General features: G+C 45.1%; 1 protein-coding gene across 1 annotated transcript in view; it reads right to left on the bottom strand.

The window, feature by feature from the left end:
• LOC149438009 (receptor-type tyrosine-protein phosphatase U-like) overlaps positions 1–13,579 on the bottom strand; it is a 45,390-nt gene that overhangs the window by 15,128 nt on the left and 16,683 nt on the right. Inside the window, exons 6-8 of the mRNA XM_089660350.1 lie at positions 11,928–12,027; positions 9,442–9,521; positions 858–992 (exon numbers count right to left, since the gene is read on the bottom strand). Of these exons, the coding sequence (XP_089516476.1) occupies positions 858–992; positions 9,442–9,521; positions 11,928–12,027 (315 nt within the window). The remainder of the gene's footprint in view (positions 1–857; positions 993–9,441; positions 9,522–11,927; positions 12,028–13,579) is intronic.

Raw genomic sequence — 13,579 nt, 5'->3', positions numbered from 1 at the left:
GGTGGTATGGTGAAGGACAGTGGGATAGTGAAGGACAGTGGGATAATGAATGAAGGTGGGATGATGAAGGACAGTGGGATAATGAAGGAAGGTGGGATGATGAAGGACAGTGGGATAATGAATGAAGGTGGGATGATGAAGGACAGTGGGATAATGAATGAATGTCAGATGGTGAAGGACAGTGGGATAATGAATGAATGTAGGATGGTGAAGGACAGTGGGATGGTGAAGGACAGTGGGATAGTGAAGGACTGTCAGATGGTGACGGAAGGTGGGATAGTAAAGGAAGGAGGGATGGTACAGGATGGTGGTATGGTGAAGGACAGTGGGATAGTGAAGGACTGTGAGATGGTGAAGGAAGGTGGGATAGTAAAGGAAGGTGGGATAGTAAAGGAAGGGGGTATGGTACAGGATGGTGGTATGGTGAAGGACAGTGGGATAGTGAAGGACAGTGGGATAATGAATGAAGGTGGGATGATGAAGGACAGTGGGATAATGAATGAAGGTGGGATGATGAAGGACAGTGGGATAATGCATGAAGGTGGGATGATGAAGGACAGTGGGATAATGAATGAATGTCGGATGGTGAAGGACAGTGGGATAATGAATGAATGTAGGATGGTGAAGGACAGTGGGATAGTGAAGGACTGTCAGATGGTGACGGAAGGTGGGATAGTAAAGGAAGGAGGGATGGTACAGGATGGTGGTATGGTGAAGGACAGTGGGATAGTGAAGGACTGTGAGATGGTGATGGAAGGTGGGATGGTAAAGGGAGGGATGGTACAGGATGGTGGTATGGTGAAGGACAGTGGGATGGTAAGGAGTATGAGTAACAATGGAGTAATGTCCATGCTAACCTCATGCAGGTCCTGAGCTCTCTGCATCATCACCATCACTGTACATTTATAATCCCAGACCAGCGCCCAGAAATCGACCAGCGTCTGCCTCATGGGTAGTTGGGTGGCGATCAGGATGTCTTCCTTACTGTTGGACTGAAAGAACAGAGGAACACTGTAGATGAATAATATTCCTAGAAGAGAAGACCACTAAGATACAAAAATAAACTACAAAAATAATGATGCTCCTCTAATGCCGTGTAGGATTTTGTTTTTCAAAGTTACAAGGGGAAAATGATCACTTTGATGTTTTACAACCATGTCTGAGGTGCATTTAAAGTGTGTTTCAGTAGAAGTGAATGGGGATGGTTACAAAGCGTCAATACCTGCTGAACTCTGCAAGCAGCATTAATTTTGTGTGGCAATGCTAATGCTGCCGTATATGTACACGGCTCAAAAAAAATTAAAGGAACACATTTTAATCAAAGTCTAGCATCAAGTCAATGAAACTCCTGGGATATTGATCTGTTCGGGTAAAGTAGCAGAGGAGGTTGTTCATCAGTTTCAGACACTTTGGTGTTAATGAAATTAACAACAGGTGCTGTCAGAGCCTGGGATTGAACCTGGGCCTTCTGCAGTGAGAGGCAGTGTTGCTTCTCACTGAACCACCTGGAATGCTGGACAGCTCACTTGACAATTCTTTTTATGATCCTGCCTTGGCCTTGTTTGTCTTGAACCTTGAACTCCTTGCTCCTCCCATGAACTTCCTATAAAAGCCATGTCCATGCACTTCCTCCTTGCCAGATTATTGTGCCTTCCCAGCCAATATCCTGCTTACCGTTCCTGCTGCTGTCTACATCTTCGTTACCGACCTTTGGCTTGCTACTGACTACGATTCTGCCTCATCCTATCTACTACCATTGGTGACCGACCCTTGGCTTGTGACTGACTCTGCTTCTGTTTGATCCCTAATCAGTTTGATCCGCTTTTGGTTTCCAGCTTGTTCATTCCCTGGTGGGGTGATCCTGAGATCTGCGACCTGGTATTAGCACGCAGCCAAATCCATCTCCACCATTAGGAGCTCTGGGGAAAACTGGTTAATACTTAGACCCCGCACCTCAGGTGAGCCTGCATCATCAGGGTGATCCGCTGGTGTACCAACCCTGCTGATTTCAGGTAAGCCTTACACTGCTGTAGCAACTGGTTTCTGAACCTGACCCAGACCGTGACAGGTGCACTAGATGGGCAATAATGACACAACCCCCAAAACAGGAATGGTTTTACAGGTGGAGGCCACTGACCTTGTTTTCCCTACTCATCTTTTCTGACTGTTTTTCACTAGTTTTGCATTTGGCTAGGGTCAGTGTTACTACTGGAAGCATGAGGCCATACCTGGACCCTACAGGAGGTTCACAGGCAGTCCAACTCTTCCAGGATGGCACATCAATACGTGCCATTGCCAGAAGGTTTGCTGTGTCTCCCAGAACAGTCTCAAGAGCATGGATGAGATTCCAGGAGACAGGCAGTTACTCTAGGAGAGCTGGACAGGGTCGTAGAAGGTACTTGACCCATCAGCAGGACCGGTATCTGCTCCTTTATGCAAGGAGGAACAGGATGAGCCCTGCCAGAGCCCTACAAAATGACCTCCAGCAGGCCACTGGTGTGAATGTCTCCGACCAAACAATCAGAAACAGACTTCATGAGGGTGGCTTGACGTCCTCTAGTGGGCCCTGTGCTCACTTCCCATCACCATAGAGCCGGATTGGCATTTGCCATTGAACACCAGCATTGGCAGGTCCACCACTGGCGCCCTGTGCTTTTCACAGATGAGAGCAGGTTCACCCTGAGCACATGTGACAGACGGGAAAGGGTCTGGAGAAGCCATGGAGAACGTTCTGCTGCCTGTAACATGGTTCAGGAGGACCGATTTGGTGGTGGATCAGTGATGGTCTGGGGAGGCATATCCATGGAGGGACGCACAGAACTCTACAGGGTAGACAATGGCACCCTGACTGCCATTAGGTATGGGGATGAAATCCTTGGACCCATTGTCAGACCCTACACTGGTGCAGTGGGTCCTGGATTCCTCCTGGTGCATGACAATACCCGGCCTCATGTGGGAAGAGTATGCAGGCAATTCCAGGAGGATGAAGGAATTTATACTATTGAATGACCCCCACGCTCACCTGACCTAAATCCAATAGAACACCTCTGGGATGGCATGTTTTGGTCCAGCTGACGCTGCCAGGTTGCACCTCCGACTGTCCAGGCGCTCAGTGATGCCCTGGTCCAGATCTGGGAGGAAATACCCCGGGACACCATCCGTCATCTCAGAAGCATGTTGACAGGCATGCATACAAGCACGTGGGGGCCATAAAGACTACTGAGGACCATTTTGAGTTGCTGCAATGACATTTCAGCAAAATGGACTCGCCTAAATTCAGTCCTCTGTAGACTGATAATTTTAATTTCAATCAAACAATGGGGCATCCTTACATCCCTAACACACTACCACGTCTATATCAGTATACAGTTGTGTTGAAAATACTAGCAGTCAGACATCACTAACCGGATCAATCACTGTTTTTGGTGGAAATGATATTTCTACATGGCAAATAATTTCCTAGCAGGTGTAGTAGAGTCATAGAAATCCAACAGACCCGACAGTCATGACATGCATGCTGCTGATTCTGTGTCATTGAATCACTCATTGAAAGGGGCGTGTTCACAATAATAGCAGCGTGGAGTTCTATTAGTGAGGTCATTCATTCTTTGAAAAACAGGTGGCAATTATTGCCCTTATTTAAGGAAGGAAGGCAGCAAATGTTGGACATGCTGGTTACAGTGCATTTCTCTCTGAAATTCTGAGGAAAATGGGTCGTTCCAGACATTGTTCAGAAGAACAGCGTACCTTGATTAAAAAGTTGATTGGAGAGGGGAAAACATATAAAGAAGTGCAGAAAATGATCGGCTGCTCAGCTAAAATGATGGCAAATGCTTTAAAATGGCAACCAAAACCTGAAAGACGTGGAAGAAAGCGAAAAACTACCATTGGAATGGATAGAAGAATAGCCAAAATGGCGCGGACTCAGCCAACAATCAGCTCCAGGAAGATGAAAGAAGGTGTGACGTTCCCTGTGAGGACTGTTACAATTAGAAGATGCCGATGTGAAGCCAAGCTATCTGCAAGAAGTCCTCGCAAAGTCCCACTGTTGGGAAAAAGACGTGCTGAAGAGGATACAATCTGCCAAAGAGCACATTGACCGGCCTAAAGAGAAATGGTGCAACATTTTGTGGACTGATGGAAGTAAGATTGTTCTTTTTGGGTCTAGTGGCCGGAGACAGTTTGTCAGACGACCCCCAAACACTGAATTCAAGCCACAGTACACTGTGAAGACCGTGAAGCATGGTGGTGCAAGCATCATGATATGGGGATGTTTCTCATACTACGGTGTTGGGCCTATTTATCGCATACCAGGGATCATGGATCAGTTTGAATCCATCAGAATACTTGAAGAGGTCATGCTGCCTTATGCTGAAGAGGAAATGCCCTTGAAATGGGTGTTCCAACAAGACAACGACCCCAAACACACCAGTAAACGTGCAACATCTTGGTTCCAGACCAACAAGATGGACGTTATGGAGTGGCCAGCCCAATCCCCGGATCTTCATCCAATAGAAAACTTGTGGGGTGACATCAAAAATGCCGTTTCTGAGGCAAAACCAAGAAATAGAGAAGAACTGTGGAATTTGGTCCAATCATCCTGGGCTGGAATACCTGATCACAGGGGCCAGAAGTTGGGGGACTCCATGCAACACAGATGTACAGCAGTTCTCAGAAACAGTGCGACTACAACCAAATATTCATGAAGTCATTCAAAGGAAAGCAAAATCTTCAAACATTTCTCAGTTTATATAGTGAATGTTTGAGTTTGTAAAGAAGAATACAAACACGGCCATTTTTTTGAACCGTCTAATATTCACTTTTCTTCCATTTTTTTAGAGGAACAACACAAATTTGATGTATTTTTCTTCATGTTGTGATTTGGAATAGAATGTGTCGTGTTCCCAATGCATTTGTGTGGATGGAAATAAAAGGATTAGAAGGAGTTTCAGCTTTATTCACTTTTTTCAACACACTGCTATTATTTTGAACACAACTGTAGAGATCCAGCAGAAGATTCGTCCCCATTGAGATCTGATGTGTTTTCAAAGTCTTCCTTTTCATTTTTTTGAGCCGTGTACTTCCATCCACTCCCTATTTTAACCATTTTGAGTGGTGTTGATAAGCGGATTGTAAGCAGAAAAAAATTCAACCCAACTGCTTGTGAAGGAGCCCCTACAGAGTAAGAGAATTAAACTATATTGCCAAAAGTACTGGGATGCCTGCATTTACATGCATAGGAACTTGAATGTCCGTAGAGTTCAATATTGAGTTGGCCCCGCCCTTTGCAGCTATAACAGCTTCAACTCTTCTGGGAAGGCCGTCCACAAGGTTTAGGAGGGTGTCTATGGGAAGGTTGGACCATTCTTCCAGAAGCACATTTGCCAGGTCAGGAACTGATGTCAGGGGAGGAGGCCTGGCTTGCAATCTCCACTCTAATTCATCCCAAAGGTGTTCTATGGGGTTGAGGTCAGGATTCTGTGCAGGACAGTCAAGTTCCTCCACCCCAAACTGGCTCATCCATGTCTTTATGGACCTTGCTTTGTGCACTGGTACACAGTCATGTTGGAACAGGAAGGGACCATCTCCAAACTCTTCCCACAAAGTTGGGAGCATGAAATTGTCCAAAATGTCTTGGTATGCTGATGCCTTAAGAGCTCCCTTCACTGGAACTAGGGGGCCAAGCCCAACCCCTGAGAAACAACCCCACACCATAATCCCCCTCTCCACCAAACTTTACACTTTGGACAATGCAGTCAGGCAAGTACCGTTCTCCTGGCAACTGTCAAACTCAGACACGACCATTGGATTGCCAGACAGAGAAGTGTGATTGGTCCCTTCAGAGAACACATCTCTACTGCTCTACAGTCCAGTGGCGGCGTGCTTTACACCACGGCATCCAACGCTTTGCATTGCACTTGGTGATGGAAGGCTTGGATGCAGCTGCTCGGCCATGGAAACCCATTCCATGAAGCTCTCTACGCACTGTTGTTGTGCTCATCTGAAGGTCACACCAAGTTTGGAGGTCTTTAGCTATAGACTCTGCAGAGAGTTGGTGACTTCTGTGAACTGTGCGCTTCAGCATGCGCTGACCCCACCCGGTCATGTGACATGGCCTACCACTGGGTGGCTGAGCCAGGAAATGTCACGGATGGACTTATTGCACAGGTGGCCACCTATCACGGGACCATGCGTGGAGTCACTGAGCTCCTGAGAGAGACCCATTCTTTCACCAATGTTTGTAGAAGCAGTCTGCATGCCTAGGGGCTTGATTCTATACACCTGTGTCCATTGAGGGGATTGGAACACCTGAATCACATGATTTGGAGGGCGGGGACAATACTTTTGGCAGTATAGTGTATATCCTGAGACGCAAATTATTTCTGTGTGTCACAGCCCCGCCTCCTGATACATGACAGACCTGGCACATTCAGTATATAATACAAATCTGTTAAGTTAATGAATATTCATAAACCAGTGAATTTGTACAAATTTTTGATTGGTGGATGTAATGTGAAACGCACACTTTATAGGGACTGGGATCTTTCAGCTTGGCTTGGCTTGGTCCCTCCTGTTTGGGAAGTTACTTTCCTTTCAGAATCCACATTTCTCTGGGGTACTATACTGCAAATTCCTCCCACAAATGCTGACAATTGATTGCAGACAAGATTTATTCATTTGCACACACAAAAAAGTATTTTTTCTAACAAATTCATCCAAGACCATGTTGCAAAAATGAACACACCCCAATGAAAGTCTAAGGAGCAAAGCTAAATTTTAGACACCAAAATCCTAATGAACAAGAATTCAACTCCAGGTGAGTCTAATTATTCATTAAACAGGTGTCCAGCAGACAGGTGATTATAAAAGGACGTTACTTAAAGAAAACCCCGCCTTATTTCATGCTGTCAGCGAGGGCACCACATGGAAGAGAAATGTAACAAGGCTTGAGAAAGAAAATAATTTCTTTATACAAGAAAGGTGAAGGCTACAAGAAGATCAGCAAAGCTTTACTTATCAGTCAGAATACTAGAGCAAAAGTGATATAAAAATTTAACAAAGATGGAACTGCAACCATCTCACAGAGACGTCCAGGCCATCCACGGAAGTAAACACCTCGACAGGAGCATCTTCTGATGGGAGGTTTTTTAAAAAATTGCCACGCAAGTTCACTGTAGTTAGCTAAAGAAGTAGAAAGCCAAACTGGGGTGATTGTTTCCCGTGACACAATACAGAGTACACTGCAGAGGAATGGCATGCATGGGTGTTGTCCATGAAGGAAGCCTCTTCTACAGTCCATGCACAAAAAAGCCCGCCTAAAATTTGCCAGAGCCCATGCTGGAAAATAAGGAGATTACTGGCACTCTGTACTCTGGAGTGATGACACCAAGATAAATGTTTTTGGAACTGATGGCTTTAAAACTGTATGGTGTCACAAAGGTGAGGAGTACAAAGGAAAATGCATGGTGCCTACAGTGAAACATGGTGGTGGCAGTGTCCTCCTGTGGGGCTGCATGAGTGCTGCTGGTGTCAGGGAGCTGAATTTCATTGATGGTGTCATGAATTCACAGATGAACTGCTCTATATTGAAGGAGAAGATGCTCCCATCACTCCGTGCCCTCGGTCGTTGTGCACCTTTCCAACATGACAATGATCCAAAACACACATCTAAGGCCACTGTTTGCATTTCTGAAGAAGAACGGGGCAAAGTGATTCCGTGGCCAAGTATTTAGTCAGCCACCAATTGTGCAAGTTCTCCCACTTACAAAGATGAGAGAGGTCTGTAATTGGCATCATAGGGAGACCTCAACTATGAGAGACAAAATGAGAAAACAAATCCAGACAATCACATTGGCTGATCTGGAAAGAATTTATTTGCAAATTATGGTGGAAAATAAGTATTTGGTGAATATGAAAAGTTCATGTCAATACTTTGTTATATATCCTTTGTTGGCAATGACAGAGGTCAGACGTTTCCTGGAAGTCTTCACAAGGTTGGCACACACTGTTGCTGGTATGTTGGTCCATCCTCCATGCAGATCTCCTCTAGAGCAGTGATGTTTTGGGGCTGTCGCTGGGCAACACGGACTTTCAACTTCCTCCAAAGGTTTTCTATGGGGTTGAAATCTGGAGACTGGCTAGGCCACTCCAGGACCTTGAAATGCTTCTTACGAAGCCACTCCTTTGTTGCCCGGGCGGTATGTTTGGGATCATTGTCATGTTGGAAGACCCAGCCACGTTTCATCTTCAATGCCCTCGCTGATGGAAGGAGGTTTGCACTCAAAATCTCACGATACATGGCCCCATTCATTCTGTCCTGTACATGGATCAGTCGTCCTGGTCCCTTTGCGGAGAAACAGCCCCAAAGCATGATGTTGCCACCCCCATTCACAGTAGGTATGGTGTTCTTTGGATGCCACTCAGCATTCTCTCTCCTCCAAACACGACGAGTTGTGTTTCTACCAAACAGCTCTAATTTGGTTTCATCTGACCATATGACATTCTCCCAATCCTCTTCAGGATCATCCAAATGCTCTCTAGCAAACTTCAGACGGGCCCCGGACATGTACTGGCTTAAGCAGGGGGACACGTCTGGCACTGCAGGATCTGAGTCCCTGGCGGCGTAGTGTGTTACTGATGGTAGCCTTTGTTACGTTGGTCCCAGCTCTCTGCAGGTCATTCACTAGGTCCCCCCGTGTGGTCCTGGGATTTTTGCTCACCGTTCTTGTGATCATTTTGACCCCACGGGGTGAGATCTTGCGTGGAGCCCCAGATCGAGGGAGATTATCAGTGGTCTTGTATGTCTTCCATTTTCTAATTATTGCTCCCACAGTTGATTTGTTCACACCAAGCTGCTTGCCTATTGCAGATTCAGTCTTCCCAGCCTGGTGCAGGTCTACAATTTTGTTTCTGGTGTCCTTCGACAGCTCTTTGGTCTTCACCATAGTGGAGTTTGGAGTGTGACTGTTTGAGGTTGTGGACAGGTGTCTTTTATACTGATAACAAGTTCAAACAGGTGCCATTGATACAGGTAATGAGTGCAGGACAGAGGAGCCTCTTAAAGAAGAAGGTCCAGGTCTGTGAGAGCCAGAAATCTTGCTTGTTTGTAGGTGACCAAATACTTATTTTCCACCATAATTTGCAAATAAATTCTTTCCAAATCAGCCAATGAGATTGTCTGGATTTGTTTTCTCATTTTGTCTCTCATAGTTGAGGTCTCCCTATGATGCCAATTACAGGCGTCTCTCATCTCTGTAAGTGGGAGAACTTGTACAATTGGTGGCGGACTAAACACTTTTTTGCCCCACTGTATATATTAAAAAAATGTTGCAATAATATATAAATATACTATGTTTATGTTGCTTTCTAATAATGATGCTCCTTTATAATAATCCCGCCTTTTTCCGTGACCGGGAAGCACTGAGTTGGGATGATCCTTACATTCACAAACACAGCATTGATGTATCCAGGAGCCTCCCGCGTGTTCAGTGCGGACATCAGGGCTGGCCGCCAGTGATCACCTGCAGACAGAGAGAACACTTTAGGTGAGAAGACATCTGGCCATGTGTCAGAGTTTTACTTTATCTTTTGGCTGTAAAATCCCCACCAAAATCTGTTTCTTAGTTTTGTAAGGATATTGGGAGGGTTAGAAGGGTCAGCATACAAAGGAGTGCTTTATGGTAAGAGTGGTACAGCTGAGGAAAGTCACAGACTGTAAAGGAGGACTTGTACCTCACAACTTGTTATAGTGATCACATGCATGCAATTAAACAGTCAGCCTGAATGTAAACGCTGCCACCTACCTGCTGCAGTGGGATCTGCAGTACCACTTGTTTGATAGTGTAATTGTCAGATACAGTTGCATTATCAAAAATAATAAGACATTTATCGTAAAGAGTAGAAATGTTATTTTCCCTAAATTATTGCCAGTGTCTAATAAATACAATATATCCAAATAAAGCTTTATTTTTTAGGTATTCAAATTAGTCATAGAGTTATTATCAAGTTAACTGATGCATGGCTACACTGCGTACAAATAAGGTTTCATTTGGAAATATTTTGATCCAGGGACTACTTCCAACTGCCTTTGAGGTATTTGGGGAGCGACATAGGAAAAAATGATAACAGGATCTCCAAATGATGCAATAAAGTCTTTTTTTTTTACTTCAAATATACACTCACCGGCCACTTTATTAGGTGCACCTGTCCAATTGCTTGCTAACACAAATTGCTAATCAGCCAATCAGACGGCTGTACCTCAATGCATTTAGGCATATAGATGTTATGAAGACCACTTGCTGAAGTTCAAACCGAGCATCAGAATGGGGAAGAAAGGGGATTAAAGTGACTTTGAACGTGGCATGCTTGTTGGTGTCAGACGGGCTGGTCTGAGTGTTTACAAAACTGCTGATCTACTGGCATTTTCACGCACAACCATCTCTAGGGTAAGAATCCTGAAGCCCCTCAACTCAAGGTCACCATAATATCACAATATATACACTCAGCAGCCACTTTATTAGGCCCACCTGCTCAATTGCTTGGTGACACAAATTGCTAATTAGCCAATCACATGGCAGTAACTCAATACATTTAGGCATGCAGATGTGGGGAAGACTTGCTGAGGTTCAAACCGAGTATCAATGGGAATTTAATGGACTTTGAATATGGCATTAATGTTGGTGCCAGAGGGGTAGTCTGAGTATTTCTGAGTATTTCAAAAACTGCTGATCTACTGGGATTTTCACGTACAACCATCTCTACAGAGAATGGTCTGAAAAAGAGAAAATATCTAGTGAGAAGCAGTTGGGTGGAGGAAAATGCCTTGTTGATGTCAGAGGAGAATGGGCAGACTGGTTGGAGATGATAGAAAGGCAACAGTAACTCCCATAACCACTCGTTACAACCAAGGTATGCAGAATACCATCTCTGAATGCTCAACGCATCCAACCTTGAAGCAGATGGATTACAGCAGCAGCAGAAGACGACTCTGGGTGCCACTCCTGTCAGCTAAGAACAGGAAACGGAGGCTACAATTGTCACAGGCTCACCAAGATTGGACAATAGAAGATTGGAAAAACGTTGCCTGGTCTGATGAGTCTGGATTTCAGCTGCGACATTCAGATGGTAGGGTCAGAATTTGGTGTAAAAAACATGAAAGCTTGGATCCATCCTGCCTTGTATCAACGGTTCAGGCTGGTGGTGTCATGGTGTGGTGGATCCATCCTCCCTTGTATCAACGGTTCAGGCTGGTGGTGTCATGGTGTGGTGGATCCATCCTGCCTTGCATCAACGGTTCAGACTGGTGGTGTCATGGTGTGGTGGATCCATCCTGCCTTGTATCAACGGTTCAGGCTGGTGGTGTCATGGTGTGGTGGATCCATCCTGCCTTGCATCAACGGTTCAGACTGGTGGTATCGTGGTGTGGGGGATCCATACTGCCTAGTATCAATGGTCCATGGATGTGCAGCCGACAAATCTGCAGCAACTATGTGATGCCATCACGTCAATATGGACCAAAATCTCTGAGGAATGTTTCCAACACCTTGTTGGATCTATACCAAGAAGAATGAAGGCAAAAGGAGGTCCAACTCAGGACTAGCATTTTCTTCCCTGAAGATATGCACTTGTAAATGGCTGTGCCAAATATCATTGCGACATAAAAAATTTGCTACATAAAACATTGCTACAGCCACAATTCTATTTTCCAGGGTCTTTGCTTTAAATATATATATCATTTTTGTAACTTCCAAGTAGTGCAGCAAAACATGCTGATTTGTGTGTGGAAAAAAAAAATTGCTCCAAACAGCAAGTGATTAATTGGTAATTAATAAAATACATTATTTGTTTAAAGAAAAAGAGAAAAAAAAAAAAAAAGACAATTTCCCCCCAAAATATTACATTGTTCCCCTATAAAACAGTGATATCACCTGGCAGGATATTGGGGTTACGATTCTTCTCCAGGTTTTCCAGCTTATTTCCTTCTTTACATTGATAGATCTGATATAATTCTGTGAGTTTCTCCAGATCCTGAAAGGAAAATCATTTTGTTAAAGATTTACACTATATTGCCAAAAGTATTGTCCCCGCCCTCCCAATTATGTGATTCAGGTGTTCCAATCCCCTCCATGGACACAGGTGTATACAATCAAGCCCCTAGGCATGCAGACTGCTTCTACAAACATTGGTGAAAGAATGGGTCGCTCTCAGGAGCTCAGTGACTCCAAGCGTGGTCCCGTGATAGGTGGCCACCTGGGCAATAAGTCCATCCATGACATTTCCTGGCTACTAAATATTCCACACTCAACTGTTAGTGGGATTATAACAAAGTGGAAGCAACTGGGAACAACAGCCACCAAGTGGTAGGCCACGTCACATTTCAGAGCATGCTGAAGCGCACAGTGCACAAAAGAACTGTCTGCAGAGTCAATAGCTAAAGACCTCCAAACTTCGTGTGGCCTTCAGATGAGCCCAACAACAGTGCGTAGTGAGCTTCATGGAATGGGTTTCCATGGCCGAGCAGCTGCATCCAAGCCTTCCATCACCAAGTGCAATGCAAAGTGTCAGATGCCGTGGTGTAAAGCACGCTGACACTGGACTCTAGAGCAGAGGAGACGTGTTCTCTGGAGTGACCAATCACGCTTCTCTGTCTGGCAATCCGATGGATGTGTCTGGGTTTGGTGGTTGCTAGGAGAACGGTACTTGCCTGACTGCATTGTGCCAAGTGTAAAGTTTGGTGGAGAGGGGATTATGGTGTGGGGTTGTTTTTCAGGGGTTGGGCTTGGCCCCTTAGTTCCAGTAAAGGGAATTTTTAATTCATCAGCATATCAAGACATTTTGGACAATTTCATGCTCCCAACTTTGTGGGAAGAGTTTGGGGATGACCCCCTCAACATGACTGTGCACCAGTGCACAAAGCAATGTCCATAAAGACATGGAGGAGCCAGTTTGGGGTGGAGGAACTTGACTGGCCTGCACAGAGTCCTGACCTCAACCCCATAGAACACCTTTGGGATGAATTAGAGCGGAGACTGTGAGCCAGGCCTCCTCCCCCGACATCAGTGCCTGACCTGACAAATATGCTTCTGGAAGAATGGTCCAACCTTCCCATAGACACCCTCCTAAACCTTGTGGACGGCCTTCCCAGAAGAGCTGAAGCTGTTATAGCTGCAAAGGGCGGGGCCAACTCAATATTGAACCCTACGGACTAAGACTGTAAGGACATTAAAGGTCACATGTGTGGAAAGGCCGGCGGAAACAATACATTTGGCAATATAGTGCATATTATCTTTTATATATGACATAGAAGAATTATGACCAAAAATTTTGAATGAGGTGGTGTGGAGTAGAGAAGGTACAGGACGGTGTACAGAATGAGGAATAGTGGAATAAGCAACATACAGTTCAATGTATAACACACAGTAAGGTATTGTCCTCTTCAGTGCACACCAATGCACATATACAGAGCAGTATAGAGCACCACACTCCACAGGTGTGAGAACTCTGTAGATTGAGGTTTCCAGAGGTTCAGCTCATGAACCAGTAGAAGGTCCTCTGAGACTCTGTCCAGTGCGGACTTCCT

This window comes from Staurois parvus, unplaced genomic scaffold, assembly GCF_062004578.1.
Source record: "Staurois parvus isolate SC_StPar_1 unplaced genomic scaffold, SC_StPar_1.0 ptg001227l, whole genome shotgun sequence".
Taxonomy (NCBI): domain Eukaryota; kingdom Metazoa; phylum Chordata; class Amphibia; order Anura; family Ranidae; genus Staurois; species Staurois parvus.
This window is presented reverse-complemented; position numbering and strand designations above follow the sequence as displayed.